Genomic DNA, 20,780 nt, shown 5'->3' on the forward strand with positions numbered 1-20,780 from the left:
GGAGGGGGTGTGTGAGAGGGAATGCACTGAAGCTGATGTAAAATGATTTGTGATGGTGGCTGCACCGTTTCTGCATAACCCTAAAAACCCCTTGGATTGCACGTCATAACGGAAATGTAGCATGGAGAGTTGTATCTCCAAAAGCCGGTGAAAACTGACCGGGAAATCAAAGTACCTCCCCAGCCAGGTTTCTCAGTATTGCCTGATTTATTTGAACTAGGGGCGGGGGCGCCTCCCTAGCAGCGGGGCACTCCACGTGATACCCTGACATCCGGCGGCTCCGGGGAATGAAATAAGGATGTATTTAACTAGGAAAAGATTTGAAACACGTTGAATAAACGCAAAATAAGGTTGCAAAGTAAGGCAGAGAGCATAGTCTATCTGCTCACCCAAAATAAAAAAAAAATAATAAAAAAAGGTGCACACACAAAAATACAGAAAGACAAAGCAGAATCAGGGTGTGAAGGGCGCAAGCATGGGGCGGCATCTGCGCTCTTGCTCCCCTTCTTGCGCGACCATTTCACCGGAAAGTTCTCGAAGAACCGCTGACAGCGCAGTGCGCGGCGCGCGCCAGCCAGGCCCGTTTTCCCGCCGCGCCGAAGGCCCGCGGGGGCGGGGCGGGGCCGCGCCGAGGCGGGGCTGACGTCACGTCCGGGCCGGGCGGGGCCGCGCGGCGGGTGGAACGGGAAAGCCGAGCGCCGCGGGGCGGGGCCTAGAAAGCGCGCGTTCGGGCGGGGGCGGGGCCGCGTTAAGGGGCGTCGCGTCACATCCGGGAGGCTTAGAGCCCGGGAGGAGCTGGTGCGGAGCGCGTCGGCTCTCGGCGGCTGGGCGAAGCGGTTCGGTCCTGCGAGGCTGCGGCGGGGGCCTCGTGCAAGACGGCGCCAGGGGTTGGCAGCGCTGGTTGGAGCCCATCGAACGGCGTTGGCGGCGGCGGTGGGGCGTCATGAGCGACAGCGGCGAGCAGAACTACGGCGAGCGGGTACGTCGCGGTGGAGCAGGGGGCGGCTCGCGCGGTGGCCCCGGGCTCCTGGCCTCGGACCGGGAGACGGGCGGCGGCGGCGGCGGCTCCGGGCCGTGCAGCCCTGGGGCCGCGGCCGCGGAGCCAAGGTTGGCGGTGGCGGCAGCGTCCGCGTCGCCGCGGGGGCCCCGAGAGCCCAGGCGGCGGTTTTTTTCCGTTGGTGGGGGGCGGGGGGCGGTGGGGCGGCAGGTTAAAAATGGCCGCGGCGTCCCCTCGGCGTGGGGGGAGGGGAGCGGGCGCCGATGCCGCCGTTGCTCGCCGGCGAGGCGGCGCCGCAGCCATCTTGGGCGGGCGGGCCGGGCGCGCCGCCAGAGGCACAAAATGGCGGCGGCGGCGCCGGGACTCGGAAGCCGCGGGTCGCTTCCGGCCGCTCGCGGGGGACGCGGGCTTTTGTGTGGGGCCGAAAGGACCTTCCGGGAGGGTCTCCCGCACCGGTGTCCGCGTTGGGGGGGTCTCGGGGGCGTCCTTGTTGACGGATTGGGCGGGGGCGGTTAGAGATCGGCCCGCAGCTCTTTCGTTTTCCCCGGTGGCGCCGTTCTTTTCCCCTTTGTTCGGGAGCGGGTTTCTCCGGGAGGCCCCGCTGGGGTCGGGGCTGCCGGGGGGGGGCTGTTGGGCCCCCTTGGGCGTGTGCTTGCGCGGCGGCGGCGGCGCGATGGGCAGCGCAGGGAAGCGGTTCCCGGGCTGCCCCGCTGGGGCGCGCGGTGGGGAGGGCGGCCGGGGGGCGGGTGCTGCTTCCCCTTTCGGGCCGAGCGCTTCCTTCGCTCGCCGGGAAGGAGCGTCCGGAAACTCGCCTGTCGGCGCACGCGGGGACGCGGCAGGTCTCCCCCGGGGGTGCGTGTCGGCCTGGTGGTGTGCGCGCTTTTAAAGACTCCCGAGCACATCCCCCTACCCCCGAAATTCGTGGCCGGCGTGACTGCCGTTCCTCGCGCCTCTCGGTGAGGGAGTTGGTGCTGCGCTCTTCAGTCGCCGGCTTGGTTTGGTTTGGGGGCTGCCCGGGCTCGGGCTCGGTTACTCTGGCGGCGCTGGGGGGCCGAGTGGGATGCGGGGATCGAACCCGGGCCGACGCCCTCCCCGCTGTGCTGCCCTCCGGCCCCCGAGTTAGGCCTTTTTTTTTTTTTTTTTAGTTAAAAATTAAAGCAGTGGCTTCGGGTTTCTGCCGGTTGGTGAATACGTGTTGGAAAGAGTGACAGTTGAGGTTTGGGGCCTTGTTGCGCCTACTAGTGAAGACGGAAGTGACTTGCCTAAAGGAGTAAATGCCTGAGCGAGCTTCTGGAAATAGTCTGTTAAGGCGGCACGTCCTGATTATACTGGTGCACTCTGAGCTCGTGCCCAGCGGACGCACCTCCGGGTTTCGCCGCGCCCCGGCCCGTAGGGATGTCGCGCTCTCGCTTTCGGGAGGAGGCCCGGGTTAGCCCGCCGGGCAGTACTGACACCGCATTCAGGAATGTTTGAGTTGGCTGTGTTTTCTTCCCGGTAGACTCTGCCCTAGCGCTCACGCCCGTTGTTGCTTACGACGCGTTGTGGAAGATAATACGGACTAGATGACCGGGAAAGGTTACGTCCCATAGTTGCTGTGCGGGAAAGAGAAAGTAGTCCTGAGCTCTGGGCATAGTGTTCAGTTCTTGTGACGCTACCGCCACAATGAATTACGATTGCTTTCCCCATTTGGTGTGTGGAATGTGTACGGATAGTTTCTTCAGAGCCAGAAAAGGTTCTCTTTACAGTACTCCCGGGCACTTAAATCTTAACGTCTTTAGTTCAGCTGGAATCTGTTGTCACATTTAACTCAGACACGCCCATCTTCCTTTCAGTAGCTGGGGGAGGGGCGAGTTTTAGATAGTGTAAGGTGTGGAATGGATTACCCACAGTTGGGTGCATCTAGGAGAGCTGCGGCTCATAGCTAGGGGGGCTCTTGGGGTTCTGCGTGTACTGCCTTTTTCTTCTGGAGGCATTCTTCAGTTGAAATGTCTAAGTGTCTGTAATCTGTAAACTTTATTGATCTGACCAAACTTTCAAAAATGCACAATCTCTTTCATCTCTCAATTCTTCGTGCTCGTATTTTGGTGATGGGGTGCCTTTGCAACCACAATCAGACCAAAAAAAGCACACCAAGTTGTCAACAGTTGTAAGTTTAGAAAGATGTTGTAGAATTGGAGACAATCTTAAAGCGCAGTAGTGGTTCCAATATTCAGAATGGGAAATGGAGTGGGGGGAGTGAGAAGCAAAATTTAGAGATGAGAGAGGAGAAACTTTTCAAGATAAAAACATGGGCTTTTCCATAGTGAAAAGCCAACTCGGGTCTTGATGCTGCACTAGTTTTGTTCCTAACTTCTTAAGGGTTGTAATTTTTTTACAACTCATACAAATGAGTCTAAAAATCTAAAAAAACTGAAGGGTAATTTTTGTTTAGTTATGATAGCAACAGTTTAATAAAATGCTAAAAGGGTAATGGCTGTTAATGTAGGTACTTGTCTTTAGTCTTACTCTGTACTATCCTATCAGCCTTTTCAGGTTTTGCGGTCTTTCTCTTCTGCTTAATCTTCGTTTTTTATAGTCTTTAACTTCTGAAGTCTAATTTTAAAGACTTAAAAAACATCTCTGATCTGTTTCTAAGAAAACAGCCTTTGTTTGCTGCGTTTCTCTTTTGTTTGGGTGATTAGGCATGTCTTTTAACCAAGCAAAGAATTTTTTTTATTTTTTAACTAAATGCTTTAATTTTGTGGATATTGTCTGGAAATTGGAGTTGACATTTTCAAACTGAAATTGCAAGTGGTTACAAGGTAAGTACTACTGGGTTTGTCAAAGACTGAAGAGGATTTCAGGTGATAAGTGTTAAATGGGATTTGCCTTTGTACAGCCTCCCACACCCCCCCTTATTTTCTCAAATAGGTATAATATTTTCATATCTCATTTTGTCCAAGAGAAGTATGTGTACTTGTACCTTTTGAGTCTTGCCATTGTGTGTTGATAGTTTTATACATAATTGTAACCGGGATGGTGATGTTTAGGACTTTATAAAGTGTTTTGTCCGGTTTAGTTTTTGTGGGTGTGGGTCACAGTTGAATTAGATATTGTTGACACTTTGTTTTGATATTTTAAGCTGAGAGTTCCCCCAAAGCTCTCTACCATAGTAAATGGTCTCCAGATTTCCCCAAAAGCCTTCTTTGAAATGGGTTTTAGAAATTACTCGGATTATTTTTGTCTATATAACAGCATGAATGAGGTTTCATTTTAGCATTGATGTTTAGTTCTTAAAAATAAAAACTGTATGACTTGCTTTTTCTGGAAAGTATTGGATATTTTATGAATGTATATGCGTCTACAGGTTTTTGTGTTTTTCTTTTTGGTAAGGAATTAAAATCATTAGCCTACAAATCATTTAGTTAACAGTATTTTTCAGAGAATATTTTCAGTGAGGATTTTTCTTTCTATCCTGCAATCTTCTAGTAAAGCTTGGCTTCAGAAAGAATAGAAATAGCTTTTAAATTAATGAGCATTGATTATCTACCCCCATACAGCAAGATCAACCAATTTTTCTTTGACCTTCAGTATATTTTTTAAATTACTTTGTCCATGGCCTTGCATGCATTTAACAAGACACGAACTCCAATTGTAGACTCTGGTCAATTTAACAAAAATGGTATTAATGATGGGATAGTTCTGCTTTAGTATCAAAGTAGAATCTCTTAAGAGTGTGTAATAGCCCTGTAGTTGGTTTTTGGTTTTATAGTGGCCACTTTACAGCTGAGTTGAAATAAACTGATAATTTACATTATGTAGTAACAGATTCAGTGAATGTAGAAGATGAAGGGGTAATGAAATTAAGGAAGGCATCTGTCCTAAAAGTTGTGATACCTAGAACTTTGGCCTCTATTCCAGTATCTTCTGTATCTAAGTTCTGTTATCTGTTATATATTTGAGGCCTTATGAGGAAACCTGCTTGGGCATTCTGATTCCACGATTACATTTGCTGCCAGCAAACATTATCCATTACATTTTTGTGATGGGTATTAAGAGAAAGCAAATTAGCTTTGACTGCCTTAAATAGAAGATTTAAAATTTTTTTTCTGGATCAAACTGTAATTTAACCTTGGAAAACTAGAAAGAATTATGCTTCCCTTTTTAGAAAAGACAATGTTTCCCATCTTAGCTACTTTTGTCTTTATGCACAGTAATAAAAAACAATTCCCCCCCCCCCCCCCGAAAACAAGCTGGGAGTAGGTCAGGGGATTTACAGAAAAGGTCATAGGGTGAATGTAGGAAAACTAGGATATTTTCCATGAAGGCGGTGTTTTGAATTTGTTAATTGGATAAACCAAAAGGTTCTTTTCATAATCCCAGGAGGTGGGCTATAATTTTCTCATGTTTTCAGTTTATAAGTACTGCTTTACTTTTTTTGTTTAGCAGCGCTTTTTAATTCTCCATTCTTTGAGGGTCGTGGGAGTTTACTCCCCAAAAGTATTTGAAAATAGCACTGATGGGTTTTGTTTTCCTGAGTAGCTAATTGAATTATAGTAGTAGTTGGTTGTCTAGATATTATGCCCCTTTGATTTCAGTCTAAAGTTAATGGTTGAACCACTCATTAATTTTGGCGGTGGGGGCAACACATGGCAGTGCTCTGGCTTACTCTTGCCTGGCTCTGCGCTCAGGGATCACTCCTTGGTGGGCTTGGGAACATGATGGGTGCTGGGGATCCACCTCTGCTCTGCCAAGTGCCCCGCCCACTTAGTATCACTCCTGCCCCCATTCATACTTTAAAATCTCACTAGATTAAGATCAACTTTCTTAGGTGTGGGTTGAACACTATAGACCATATTTTCAAATTTCCTGATGTTTTTCTACAGAGCTTTAAAATAATGCAGTACAGAAATATGGCAATATTTTTTTCCTTATCTAGACAAGTCACAGTTTGTAAGCCCCTTCAACCCTGAGCCTTGTCATTGTGCAAATGAATTGTCCGTGCTTTCCTTTCTTGCACTTTCGTATTGTGTCACTTTTTTAATTAGAAATGTGCTTTTGACACTTAATCTCTACTGACAAATACAGTAAGAAGTGTGAATGTAATTATAAATTTCTTAAAATGTTAGATGAACAGTAAATGTTCAGTTGCGCACTTCAACTTAAGCATGATAAACCTATTTGCAGTATACAATTGAGATTATATTTTAGGGGAAAAAAACAAACTGTAGTCTCAGTTTTTTTTGAGCTGCCTATTTTAGCCTTTTAAAACCCAAAAGAAAAGGGATTTTTTTTTTCTAGTTTCAGTTTTGGCACTGGATTTTATCCTGGAGTTTTAAAATATTCTTCATCCTGTTCTTTTTCTATTAAGGTTAATGTTGAAGAAGGAAAATGCGGAAGTCGTCATTTGACAAGTTTTATAAATGAGTATTTGAAGCTCAGGAATAAGTGAAGCTGAAATTTGAAAATATAAAAGAAAGAATGCATGCTAATTATCAGACCAGAAGTCCCACTTGTAGAATATTGAGCAATTTGTGTGAAGTGGGGAAGATGAAAGAAGTCAGAATTTGAAACGGAAGAATGAAGAAAAGAAATAAAAATGAAGTTAAGATAAGAAGTAATCTGGAATCAGAAAGCACTACGCTAAGTAATTACTAGTCTGTTTATGTGTCCCTGTATATTTTGCTAAACATGCATGCATTATTTGTTTAATAGAAGAAAATATATACAGGGTTAAGAAGTGCCTTCCAGGGGAAACGTATAATAATTAGGTAATTCTAATTTTAACTTCTTAGTCAAATGATTGAAATGCATTTTTAAAAAACTAAAAAGGAAAAGTCATTATAGTTACATGCCAGGCAGGAATGATGAGGTCTCCAGCATGGGTTGGCTTCAAATTATCCCTTTTAGTTTTTGTGACACTCTGCTTGCCTTAGGGCATGAGTGTGTGAGTGCCTTTGGAATTGGAACTGGTGGCCTGTGCCACCTTGGACTTTAGGCTAGATTTGACACCTCTTATTTCAGTACTGAGCAGCACAATAATTGAATATAGACATGTAAAAGTTTTACTGAAGAATGGCACTGGAATGGTTTAGAACCAGCTCTCAATCCAATTAAAGCATTGGGCAGATTCCTCTGTAGGCATTTTGAACCATTGTTTTTCCAGATGGAATTAGTGGAAAGCTATGACCACTTGGGCCCTAATTTATAGTGCATGTGTGCTTCAAGTTCATACGGGATGTTTACTTAGCTGTTTGCCTGCTCTATATGAATGCCTTGCAGTTACTGCTAAGCATACAGAGGCTTAGAACAAGAACTTGTTAGAACTTGTTCCTTTAGAACAAGTGGGTCACAGGATATCTTAACTGTTGGCAGAGGAGCAGATGGCTAATATGGAAATAAACTTACATATTCTTTGTTTTCTTTCGAAGCTTAGCTGTTAATAATGTTAAATAGGTTCCCTTTGGGTTCCGCACTCCCACAACTTTACAACTATTGGGAAAATCTTATCTGTACTTCTTTTCCTCCTGGCTTAATGGAAGAGTCAGGTGATGTGTTACTTTCTGTTGGATGGGACAAATACACTGAAGCAAAATAATGCTGAGCAGTAGTCAGTCGACAGTTGACTCCTATCCAAGGATAAAATTTTGAGCTAGAGTGAAAGCCTACAAAACTTTGTTAGAGCTTAATGCTCTTTTAAAAAGTGATCTGGCATTCTTGAAAGTTGCATTTTCTGAAGATTTAGAGGCCTGCCTGTTAACTTTGAAATTAGTGCTTTATTTTACAAGCAGAAATCTCGAGTTTGTTTTGCTCTAATTGTACTTTGTAAAACCTCTTGCCATACATAAGGTGAATGCTAATTTTGTGAATTACATATAGGGAGAGGACTGAGGTGAAAGGGATATGAATTGGCATTTCAAGCCCATACACTCTAAATTGGGAATTCTGTTAGATCTTTGAAATCTTAACCCAGAGGGAAAGCAATTGAGAGTTTTCTCTGGCCCTAACCGTGTAATGTAAAGCAAAAATAATGTTATTTAATTGCCTGCCCTACCCCATCTTGACCCAAGGAAGGCATCTTTGCATTTGGAGTCTTTTTGCAATTTGAAAGAGGTAAGGGGGAGACAGGACCCTCACTCTGGCCTTGGGACGGTCAATATCCAATACTGATGGAGTAAAAGGATGTCAGAAATAAGGTTCCAGAATGATGCGTGTAAGCGAAAATGGGTATGCCTTTTTCAGTGGTGGGGAGCAGATTGAGAAGTATTTGTTGGGTTTTTTTTGTTTGTTTTTGGAAGGCTGTGAGGTGTTTGGGGCTTTTTTTCCCCCGTCTCCCTGATAATTTCCCCTGTAGTTTGTGTGTTCGTATGTGGCCTAAGAGTCAATCTGTTAAACTCGGCCCTGAGTTTTTCATGGGATATATTTTGTTCATGATCCTCTTTCTTGATACATTGATGTCTAGGTTAGATGGGGTTTTAATATGTTGACACTTGTTTTGGTCAGGTCTGGATGAGCTTTAGACTTGGTGTAGGAACTTAACCAGCTGGCTTTCATAGAACTGACATTTTAAGACTTCTATCTTAAAGACAGGCTAAATATTCTTGTGTTTCTTATGAACAACATAAAGACATTCAGCTCCCTTTTGTAGTTAAGAATATTCCTGACAAAGGTAGGTGTCTTTTAGCCAGGCTGTCAGTATGGAAGGGGGCATCCTGGCATTCTGAGGTTTCTCCTATTCTCTAAGAATAGTTGCTTAGAACATTATCTGCATAGTTTCATTTTGAAGTTGAGTGCAGTCTTACAATTTCAGATACTGTGGCTTTGGTCCTTGATCTGGGGGCCAGTCTTAGAGAAGGGACTGTACTTTTATACTAGACTGCTACTTCATTGGTGATCTTTTGTTTTTTCTGAAGCACCCTGTTATATTTCACTCTTTTTTAGAGAAGATTGTTTCCATTAAAAGCACAAATCTTCAGAAGTAATTCAGTAATTGGAATGACAAAAGGACTTAAGCAATTTTAGTGTTCCAGTTGAGAGTAGTTTTTGCCTGTGAAAGATGGCAGAAGCTACATGAGTCCATAAAGGAAAGGGAGTTAACTGTACCCATTTTAAATGTTTGTCAATATTTGTTAAAGCAGAAAAAAGCAAAGGAGTTGCCAGAGCCACAGTATCTTTTTGAAGGTTTCCTTTGACTCTTTTTACTAATCTGGGCATGGGAGACACTCATTTCAAATCACTTCACATCTTGTTAATGATGACTTTAAAAGGTTACTGAGAAAATATTCTAAAGTTGTTTGGTTGGGATCTGTAGACTTGAACTCCTTTGTTCAGTCTCAACCCTGTTCTAAGTGTTTTTTCCCCTCTCTTTCATTTTGTATAAAATTCCCCCCTAATTTCTCAAATTGTATATGCTATAAATTAAAACATTGGAGTATTTTTTTGGACTTTGATTTTATGAATTGCAAGAGTGTTGTGGGGGTTTACCAGAGAGGTGGAGAGGTATTTGTGGTTACTAACAGCTTCAGCTTTGTATCATCCTGTATTTTTATTGTGATGTTTGGCCATTTCTCCTTTTCCAGCGGTAGTGAGTCACGAGGCTTTATTCTTTTTAATTTATTTTGTGTAAACTGGATAGTCTGAAATAAAGGTTTATCAGTTAGCCATCAGATTCGGTGCATTCTATTTGTTTTGATGTTTTGCTTTAACTTAACCCCTGGTTTCATTACTTACATATGTTCGTATGCTAAGCAGTTGATTGTGCCTCTCTGGCTCACTGATGACCGAGCTGTCCTGTTTGCCATCCTTTTTGCTTGTTTTTTTAGAGAGCTATTTTGGGGTATTACCAGCTTATCCCATTTTTGTGAAAGCTGTGTATGTGTATATATAGACCTGTACTTGGACTTTGATTTTTGCAAACAGTTAATTCCCGTTCTGGGTCTAGATAAGAAGTCACTGACTTAATGTTCCGGTTTTCTTAAAATTTTTATATAATGTTCTTAGTTTATTCACCCCCCAGTCCTTATCATTATCACTGTGCCCTGCTTTATCTCTGTATGGCAGAGCAAGTAAGTAGTCCATCTCTGGCACCCTCACGTACTGCCTTTTCTGCTGTAGCTCTGTTTGAGAATCTTACCTCTTAACAGTTAGGCGGGAACAGAATATAGTATCCTTTTAAGCTGGTCCTTGCTTTCCACTAGGTTTCTACCTCTATTATCATCTTATCTCTTCTTATGCAACAATAAATAAAGGTTAAGATCTTATGAAAATAAGCACTCTTTAATTTTTAATACATGATTTTATTTCATAGGATCTTTGATTGCAACTTGATGAAAATAAGTATAAGATACAGCTATAGTTAAGGTTCTTTTTAAACCTAGTCTTATGGAGTAATGATCCCCACAATCCTTGAGCAGTTTTCTCTGCTTGACTTTGGTGACCTTCTCTGAAGTGAGTGGGGTCAATTAACTCTTAACCCTGCTCCCCAAGGTGGGAGTTCAAGTTAATTGACCTATGTCAACTGAGCAATACAACAATACCAGGTATATTCAGTTCTTGCCTGAACCTGTTTTCTTATCTTGGAAGGGGATTACTTGCCCTCACCATTTATCTCACAGCAGCTTAATTGTTTTTAAAGTTGCCCAGAAAGTATACAAATTAAACTTTTGACATCTACGTATAGGAATCCCGTTCTGCTTCCAGAAGTGGAAGTGCTCATGGATCTGGGAAATCTGCAAGGCATACCCCTGCAAGGTCTCGCTCCAAGGAAGATTCCAGGCGTTCCAGATCAAAGTCCAGGTCCAGATCTGAATCTAGGTAAGAAAGACTGGGGTGTTTTTTGTTACTAGCTCTGAAATTGGAGTGTTCTTTGTAAACTAGGAAGATAGAGAGGATTGGATAGATTATTTGTTGAACTGTTAATATTGGTACTAGAAATAAACTATTGGTTCTGGGAGAAAGAGCCTGGGCTTGGAGTTAGGGGTCAAATCTTGCCTCTGCTTATCCTGTGTTGGGCAGTTTTTTTTTTTCTTTTTTTTCTCTTTTTTCTTTTTGGGTCACACCCGGCAATACACAGGGTTACTCCTGGCTCTGCACTCAGGAATTATTCCTAGCGGTGCTCAGGGGACTGACCATATGGGATGTTGGGAATCAAACTCTGGTTTGCCCAGTGCAAGGCAAACACCTTATCCCTGCTGTGCTATCACTCCAGCCTCCCCCCTTTAAAAAATAGAAACCCTGGGTTTACTTATAAAAAGGAAGTTAATGATAAATAATAAGTTCTTCAGAATTGTTGTGAGATTCATTTCATACTGCTTATGAGTCCTGCAAATACACTGCAGAATGTGGCTTTTGGTAACTGCAATTCTTGATACTTGATAAATATGTGTAGTGTTATGTAAGTGTTCAGCAAAAATGCCATAGTGTACTTTTGTTGGTTGACAGTAGGTAGGCAGTGTATAATCTAGCTGCCTGGGACAGCTTCGATTTATGCCTGTTGCCTGGCATGATTATAGAGCTATCCCTTTTTCTCTCTTTAAAGTGGCCCTGGTTTAGATAGCAGTTCATAACTCTAGAAGAATTGGTTGATTTTTCTGTTTATTATTAGGCCACACCCAATAGTGCTCAGGGCTTACTCCTGGTTTTGCACTCAGGGATCACTCCTAGTAGGGCTCAGGTGACCATATATGGTGCCAGGAATCAAGCCCAGGTCTGCTATATGCAGGACAATCACCCTGCCTGCTGTACTACTATCTCTCCAGTCCTCTAAATTAAGGTTTTTTAAACTACTAGCAAAAGCTATTGTGGTGACTTTTTTAAATTTACACAAAGGAGGATGCAGAATGAAGGGGGAGTATTTTAAGAAATATTGAAAAAGAACTAATAATGGTTTCTTAAGTCCTAGCATAATTGAAATGGTAATTAAAGATCATATGTGTTTCTTGTGTTCTTTTAGAGAGCTTAACTCTAGCATGAAGGAACTGAAAGCCATATTTTATTGATGGTTTAATCATAACCTCAGGACCTTTGTTTTGCAGGTCTAGGTCCAGAAGAAGTTCTCGAAGGCATTACACAAGATCAAGATCTCGGTCCCGTTCTCATAGACGATCTCGTAGCAGGTCATATAGTCGAGATTATCGAAGAAGACACAGCCACAGTCATTCTCCCATGTCTACTCGCAGGCGTCATGTTGGGAATCGGGTAAGGTGGAAAAGCGGTTTTGTTTTTAGTGCTCATAAAGGCACTTTCTTAACAAATATTTTTCCTTTAATTGGGACTGATTTTATTTGACATTGTAATTATAGCATTTCAATAAATAATTTGCCATTAGTCTTTAGAAGCATATCACAAGTAGTGGCATCAGTTGGGCTGTTGGTCACATTTTGTTTCAAAGTACAGTGTCCTCCCATTTGATTTGAATTTGAGCTCTACCATCAATTCATATGCAGAGGTTTTGAACTTCACTGGCAGAAGAAATAACCAAATAGACTGAGTTAATACTTTGAGATGGTGTGGGGAGGGAGAAACATATTTGAATCTTTATTCTCTTCCTATGAGAGATATCAGATGGGGTGGATTTTAGTTTTTATGTGTGCAAGGAAAATTATAATGTGAAATATTTAAATTTATTGTGGCTACTGGAAAGCTGGCAAAATTTTATACTGTAACATTTGCTGTCTTAATAAAAAAAAGAATGGAATTTAAGTGTTCTTCAAAATTTTGACAGCTTAAGAGTATTTTGCTGAATGGGTGGTGGTATTGTTTCACCTGTATGATTGCTTTATGTGTGGAAGTTTTAGAATAAAATACCTTAGGTGAACTATTCTAGGAAAATTGCAGTGTGCTTTCAACCTACTTATGTACCCATTTTCCGTCATCTGAAGTTAATGCCTTTTGCAGTCTTTATCACAATCCTGTACTCTCTTCCCCAATGATAATTTGATTAATTTGTGTGTGGTTTCTTTTTGTTTATAACTTTATTTTTATGGTTTTTAAAGTTTAGAATTTTTTTCTATATTTAGGCAAATCCTGATCCTAACTGCTGTCTCGGAGTATTTGGATTGAGTTTATACACTACAGAAAGAGATCTAAGAGAAGTGTTCTCCAAATATGGCCCCATTGCTGATGTGTCAATTGTATATGACCAGCAATCTAGACGTTCCAGAGGATTTGCTTTTGTGTATTTCGAAAATGTAGATGATGCTAAAGAAGTAAGTAAATGTCTTACGATTTAAAAATACTATGTGCAAATGATTTAATAAGTACAAATTTTGCTCAAGTGTAACAAGGATGTGCTTCTTGAGCTTAAAAGGAAATTTATTCTGGAATTAACGTTTTGTGGTGAAAACACTTGAACATATGCGGAGTAATAGAAAATTGACTTAAGTCAGTTAACCTAGCAATTTGCTTCGCTATTAACAATTGTAGACTATGGTACCCCAACTCAGTTCCCACTACCACATGTGAGGTCAAGATGTACATTTTGTACATAATTACTCTATGTAATTTATTTTTATCTGAAGTGTGATTTTAGTCATTTTTCAGAATATAAAGCTTTCACATGAGTTGGACTTTTACTTTTTGTTTTGTTTGGGGGCCACACCCAGCAGTTCTCAGGAGTTAGTTCTGGCTCCTATGCTCGGGACATATGGTATGTGTGGGATCTAACCCACCTGGCTGTACTGTTTCTTGAATTGAACTTTAGTTTTTTTATTTTTTGAGCCACACCCCGCAGTGCTCAGGCTACCATACTGACCCCTGGTAGTGAGGCTTGAGCCCAGCTTGCCATTTATGTGGCTGTACTCACTCTACTTTCTCTCAAGCTCCTGATGGGGGACGGACGGACAGGAGTCACACCCAGCAATGCTCAGGGGTTACTCCTGGCTCTGTGCTCAGGAATTGCTCCTGGCAGTGCTTGGGAGACCGTATTGGGTGCCGGGGATTGAGCCCAGGTCGGCCTCATGCATGGCAAATACCCTAAGTGTTGTGCTATCGCTCCGGCCCCAAGCTCCTGAATTTTTTTTTTTTTTTAAGGAAAAATTGAAAGTTGGGTAATAAATTTATTTCAGGAATACTTGGTGCTAAAAGGTATAATTAGGGTTTACCCAGATGACTGAAAGTACAGGCTTTTCTGGTTTTGGAGGGGTTTTTTGGTTTATCTTTTCTTGTGGGGTTACATCTGACTGTGCTCAGGAATTACTCCTAGCAGTCTCACAGGACCGTACGAGATGCCAGGACTTGAACCAGGGTTAGCTGTGTGCCAACCAAGTTTACTACCTGCTGTACTATCACACCGTTGCGTGCAGGAGGGAGAGACTATTTTGTACCTGGATTAATAGTGCCCAGAATTTATGCTAAGCTGTGCCTCCACATCCCCATTGTACAGCTGGTGTGTTTTCCAGGAGGAGCTACAATTTGTAATTTAAAATTGCTTCTTCTGCTGCCAGTTTATGGTTTTTCAAAACAATTTGCAAATCACTTTCACCCTATTCTGTAATGCAAAAAGAATCATAGGCTTTGAGTTTTGTGTAGTTTCCATTCATTAAAATATTTTCATTTATCTCTGCCATACTTAGTATAAGGACTATTGTTTATGTGACTATATTCAAGTTAGAAATGCTTTCGAGTATTTCGTGGGCATAAGGACCTTTGTGTCCTTTCTGGATAAAACTTTGAAATATTTCATGTGGGACTGAGAACAAATTTATTGGTGTGTCAACAGGCCATACTGGGCAACACTAACAAAATTTAATGTACTTTGAAGTACGCCGTGGGAGCTTATTTAAAAATAACCCACTTATCTTTTGAAGGCAAAAGAACGTGCCAATGGAATGGAACTTGATGGACGTAGGATTAGAGTTGATTTCTCTATAACAAAAAGACCACATACACCAACCCCAGGGATTTACATGGGAAGACCTACCTAGTAAGTATTTCAATGTGATGACTTGCTCACTTGCCCCAGAAATAACATTGTGGATGGGAAAACTTCGCCATTCAGTCCTTTCTGAGACTTAAAACTTTTGTTTCCTAGGTGCTCAGCAGATATATCTGATAGAAAAGCTGGCAAAAAATACGTAAACACCTCTGTAGTAGTTAACATGCCGTTGAATAGCTAAAGATTTCCCTCTTTTTAGGAATATATCTGCCTTAAGGTTTTTTGGTTGTTTGGGGGCCACACTAGGTGATGCTCACTCCGACAGACAGTCCCACGGAATGCTAGAGATTGAACCTAGTCTGCTGCATATAAGGCAGATGCCCCATACCTGCTGTGTTATTTCTCTGGCCCCTTAACCAGTTTTTAGAAAGAGTTACTAGGGAAAAAGGGACAAAAAATACTAAATATTAGTGTTAAATATCCATCATGACTTTTGTATTTATGTAAAATATTGACTCTTAATGGTAATGCTTGATCAGAATTATCAGAAAACCCCTGCCTATAAAATTAAATAAAGTTGATAATTAAACTACATACCTCCCTTTTTGCTTATTGGTTTATTTTTTGTTTTTCCCCGCCCCCATTTTTGGGCCATACCCAGTAATGCTTAGGGGTTATTCTTGGCTCTCTGCTCAGAATTAACTCCTGACAATACTTGGGGGAATGTACAGGATTGAACTGGGTCAGCCACGTGCAAGGTGAATGCTGTACCCACTATATATACTACTGCTCCAACCACTCTCTTTTTTGCTTAAAAGAGACTAAGGAAGTTGAGACTGTTTTCAGTTTAGTTCTAAGACCCAAATTAGATATGCTAGGTTTTTAATAGACCTGAATAGAATATAGTGGCAACCACCTGATACTTCATGAGATATTTTTTGATTCATAGTGGCAGCTCACGCCGTCGAGATTACTACGACAGAGGATACGATCGAGGTTATGATGATCGGGACTATTACAGCAGATCATACAGGTAAGACTCACATTGCAATAAGCTTAAATGAAGCACTGACTTGTACAGCACAGTACTGTTTCTAAATTATAGCCTTTTGCTCTTCAGAAATTTAGAGCAACTGCTGATTTCTTTTTTAAAGGTATCTAAAACTTAACTACAAATTTTCAAGTGTGAACCACTGGTTTCAAGTGGTAGAGTAGGAACAACAGCATATACCAGTTTTTTTCCTTTGCTTTATGTATAGACAGGGGAGGCTGCACACTGCTGGGATGTGGACTCCTGACTTTGTGCTCAGGGTACCATGCAATACTGATTATTGAATTCAGGTTGGGTCTCCCATTCTCAACTTGTTTGCTAATTCTAAAGGTCTGTTTTGAAAGTCATTATTGTTCAAGAGTTCAGGCTCTTTAGTATGCACTAAAGAGCAGGGGAATTGATTCTTGAATGAGTCCAGTAAAAAAAAATTGAAGGACATTAATTAGAACAATGGTAAGAGCTTCTTGTATTTTTCCTAATACAAAAGGGAAGATACTGGGAGAGAAATCCATTCTTAGAAATGGGGTGGGGGGGTGTCAAAGTGTAAATTAGCACCTGACAGTTCAGTTTATTTAGAAACAGTTTCACCCCCAGAGAGAGCTCTAGCCTGTTTAACAGATTACTGTTTTTAAAACTTGCCTTTAGAACTGAATTTGTGCCAGCCATACTTAGTATGTTTCTTTTCTGCCTTCACAGAGGTGGAGGAGGAGGAGGAGGAGGATGGAGAGCTGCTCAAGATAGGGATCAGATCTACAGGTATGCTAGAAGATGGACAATGAAACTATTAGTCTGATACTGGATAATGTTACCTATTTTCTATCTTACCTAATAAGATGGCGATGAATTTTTTAAATTTTATTTTCATAGTTATTCACAGTAATTAATTACATTCAGTATTTCAACACCAATCCCACATCATTACACCTTCCCTCCACCATAATTTCAAATTTTCTCACCAACACTCAAGCCGCCCCCATAGGCAGATGCTAAATAATTTATTTTGTGTTGCTTGTTATGAATAGTATAGATAGGATGTCTAAAATTAAATAATTGGGGTCTGGAGACCTCCTGTGGCATGTTGCTGTCTTCTAGATGCATTTGTGAGTCTCTGGATCTTGCCTGGTTCCCAGAGGCAGTTTGTGGCTGCAACAGCGAGGACACAGGATAGTTGGGTAGATGGGAGAGGGGTCAGCCCATCCCTGCCTCAGTGGCTTGGAGTTTTCAATCAATGCTCCCTGGTACCTGGGTTTTTCTTCTGGAGGTTTGTGGCCGTTGGGGTTCATTTGGAGTAGGAGGAGAGAGACTGCCTACTCCGGATGCTGATGAATTTTAAGGTATTGGATAAGAAAAAACATTTTCCGTTTTTATTCCTGGTAGCACTTCAGTTTCTTCAGACCAAAGCTTCATTTCAGTACTTAAATAGACGCTCAAGTCTCATAAAAACTAAGGTATAGAGTATAAAAGGTCATTTCAGGGCTTTCTAGGAGACTACTGAAATAATACAGGGCACAATCTTTTAGTATTGTGATTTATGGAGAATTAGAGTATCTTGATGTTTGTTTACAGAAGACGGTCACCTTCTCCTTACTACAGTCGGGGAGGGTACAGATCACGTTCCAGATCTCGATCATACTCACCTCGTAAGTGTTTTATTTTCGTGACGTTTTATATATTGTAAAAGACTTGTCCTGGCTCACCAAACTAAAATAACACTTTTTGTAGAGAATAAATTTATTAGGTAAATTTTGTTCGTTTTTAAGAGGGAACACCCAGCTAATGCTCAGGATTTACTCCTGGCTTTGGGCGACAGGAACTATGTAGGGTGTTGGGTAGAACTCAGTTGCCTGCATGCAAGGCAAGCATCCGACTCACTGGATTCTTGTTCTTCTTTAAATTATTATTTGCTTTAGGCGGGGGGGGGGGGTCACTCCTGGCTCTGCACTCAGGAAATATTCCTGGCAGTGCTCAGGCCACAATATGGGATGTTGGGAGTCAACCTGGGTCGGCTGCGTGCAAGGCAAACACCCAGCCATTCACAGGGGTTACTCCTGCCTGGCTCATGCACTCAGGAATTAATCCTGGCGGTGCTTGGGGACCATATGGGATGCTGGGAATCAAACCTGGGTTGGCCACATGTGAGGCGAATGCCCTGTCCACTGTGCTATCCTCCAGACCCAGGAATCTTTTGTACTTTCTTTTTGTACTTAAGAGTATGAATGACTTCAAAATCTCAGCTTCTAGATTGAATTAAAGTTGCAGCTATTTCTCTTATTTCTCAGTATTGAAGCATATTCAATCTTTTCTTCTCAGGTCGCTATTAAAGCATGAAGTTGAAGACTTTCTGAAACCTGCCCTAGAGTTGGGATATTGTTTGTGGACAATATTTTTTATTGTCTCCTGTTTAAAAAGTGAACAGTGCCTAGTGAAGTTAGGTGACTTTTACACCTTTTATGATGACTACTTTTGGTGGAGTTGAAATGCTGTTTTCATTCTGCATTTGTGTAGTTTGGTGCTTTGTTCAAAGTTAAGTGTTTTCAGAAAAGTATGTTTTGCATGTATTTTTTTACAGTCTAAATTTTGACTGCTGAGAAGTTTCTATTGTACAAAACTTCATTTAAAAGGTTTTTCTACTGAATCCAGGGTATTCTGAAGATCGAAGCCTGTGTGTAAAAATGCTACCAAATGGCAAAAAGCAACAATAAAGTTTGATTTTTACTTTTCTTTCTAACATATCTATGCTTAGCAGAAATGTTCAGATTAGGTAGTAAATTTCAGGATAAACAAAGATGTCAGTTTTCCCAATGAGACATACCATACTTAATATACCTGCAACTAAGTGTTAACAATTAATGCTCTGTAACTCTGTACTGCTAGTATTAGAACTAATGATCTTGCAATACAGCAAATGCTTTATGCTTATATCAATGTGGATTTGTCAGCCTTTATGTAATCTGTATTATAGCAGGGAATAAGGAGAGTTACACAATGTCTGCCTTAAAAGGCTATTTCTTGAAGCTGTTTAGGGGATAATGGTATTTCAACTAGTTATCAGCAAAGACAATACATTCCACCACAAATGTACTCTTGTTCTAGCTTTTAGATATTATGAACAAAAAAAAAAAACGGGTGCTTCAGAGTTTGGGAAAGAGAAGGGAACACTATACTTGTGTTGTGGATGAACTGAAGACTTTGCCTGTTCATTTTTTAAATATTATTTTCAGGTCCTTTGCTTATCAAAGGAGGCCCAGTTTACTCAAATGTTTTGAGAACTGTGTTTGAATAAATGCAAATGAAAAGAGAAAAAAGGCTGGTACACTCCATTTACAAAGTTTTTTTTTTTTTAATCTTGTTTATGATTCTTTCATCGATTTAGCCCTAATGTAGTATCTCTAGGGTTACAATGTATCATTTGTTATTTAATAATTTATAATCCAGGAAATAAAATTGAGAATGAGTAGGTGTTAATCATCTCCACTTCAAGAATGATTTGTAGTAAAAATAGTCTCCCATCTGACCCTGAGTATACCTAAGGCTCAGTTCATAGTACTACTTAGGTTATTTTTATGGCAAATCCTTGATAATTTTCAATGGGTAATTGAATTGTGCTAGCTTGTTGACTTTTGTGGTACTTAATGACATACGAGGTACTCTACAAAAATCTTGTTAACTTAATCTGTGGTAATTAGTTTGCCTTTAAACTTCTTGAAAGTGACCATCTCTGAACCTAGCTAATCCACAGCTGACAGTGTCTGCATTTGTGATGCTTTTCTACTTCAAATTCTGGGTGACCATGTGATTACGTATATTGATAATGATTCATATTTGCAGGCTTTAAATATGCTCAAATATCAGACTTACTGACTGGAGAGTACCAAGACAATGGCATTCATTGATAATTTTATCCCTGCAAGGTTGTGTTTCCAGGAAGCATCTGAACTAATCCTATTGTGCTTCATATTCATTATTGCCAGGTTTTGGTTGGATGGGGTGCTGAGGTTTGGACTGGGATCTACGTCATTGTTACACAATACAAGTTGATCCAGTTTTCTAAATTAAGTTTTCTGGTGTGGTTGAATTATATTGGATCAGATTGATTTCCCCCCCCCCCCCTTAAGTTTGGTTTTATAGTGATCATATTAATAGAGCCATTTCAAAGCATAAGCCAGCACCTCAGAGTAGAGATTGGGTATCTAGACCCATTGCCCTAAGATTGTCCTATTGCATTTATTGGGGTAAGAAATTTGCTATCCCTTTGACCCAGGTCTGTAGGTTTTGGAAGCAAGCTTGTGTCATTCATAGTTTGATAGTCTGTTAACTCTGCCAATAAAGTTTCCCTTTTTAAGGCTCTATCTAATGAACTTTCTGATTGGAGCTCATTTGAGCTCTGGGAGGACGTATTAATCATGTGTGTTCCAGGAAGGAGACCCTGAGGAAAATTTGCGAATTGTCCCATTGAGAAAGCCATTACAACTCCTTCATAAAACTAAAGACAATGAATTGCTGCCTAACTGCACATTACTATAATGGGATTAGGCCATAGACTTGGTCTTTCATAGAAAGATAGAACTAGAAAATATTAGTATGTCTGAGACGAGCAGAGAGCCTCGGGACAAGACTTGGAATGGTGAAGGCAATTCTTGGCCTTTCCTGCCTCTGCTTGTTTACATGCTGGGTTTACAGCCATGTTACTTACAGGTTTGTTTTTTTCCAGACCACATTCAGCTGCACCCTTAGTGGTACTAGGGGTACCCATGAACACTGGATGCTGGGGGCCAAACCTGGGTTTGCTGCATGCAAGGCAAACACCCTCCTGGTTTTCTAATTTAGTTACTGTGATGTTACAAAGTTCATGAATGGGGTGGTTGCAAGCATACAAAGTT

General features: G+C 41.4%; 1 protein-coding gene across 2 annotated transcripts; it reads left to right on the forward strand.

Annotated features, from left to right (window-relative positions):
* Positions 1–765: 765 nt before the first annotated feature.
* TRA2B (transformer 2 beta homolog) lies at positions 766–18,621 on the forward strand. Of its 2 annotated transcripts, none has more exons than XM_055127586.1 (9): positions 766–979; positions 10,656–10,789; positions 12,010–12,172; positions 12,994–13,182; positions 14,782–14,897; positions 15,799–15,882; positions 16,597–16,656; positions 17,467–17,540; positions 18,211–18,621. In XM_055127586.1, the coding sequence occupies exons 1-9, from the start codon at positions 944–946 to the stop codon at positions 18,219–18,221; spliced, it is 867 nt and encodes a 288-aa protein (XP_054983561.1). In that variant the 5' UTR covers positions 766–943; the 3' UTR covers positions 18,222–18,621. The 2 variants fall into 2 exon arrangements, with proteins under 2 accessions (XP_054983561.1, XP_054983562.1); XM_055127587.1 differs by having other exon boundaries at positions 17,470–17,540.
* Positions 18,622–20,780: the final 2,159 nt, after the last annotated feature.

Source organism: Sorex araneus, chromosome 2 (assembly GCF_027595985.1).
Source record: "Sorex araneus isolate mSorAra2 chromosome 2, mSorAra2.pri, whole genome shotgun sequence".
Classification (NCBI taxonomy): domain Eukaryota; kingdom Metazoa; phylum Chordata; class Mammalia; order Eulipotyphla; family Soricidae; genus Sorex; species Sorex araneus.

Excerpts from the sequence above, each read along its gene's own strand:
- TRA2B (XM_055127586.1), top strand. The coding sequence starts at position 944 with ATGAGCGACAGCGGCGAGCAGAACTACGGCGAGCGG. Across the intron at positions 980-10,655 it reads AGCAGAACTACGGCGAGCGG|GAATCCCGTTCTGCTTCCAG; the intron begins GTACGTCGCGGT and ends ATCTACGTATAG. Across the intron at positions 10,790-12,009 it reads AGGTCCAGATCTGAATCTAG|GTCTAGGTCCAGAAGAAGTT; the intron begins GTAAGAAAGACT and ends TTTGTTTTGCAG.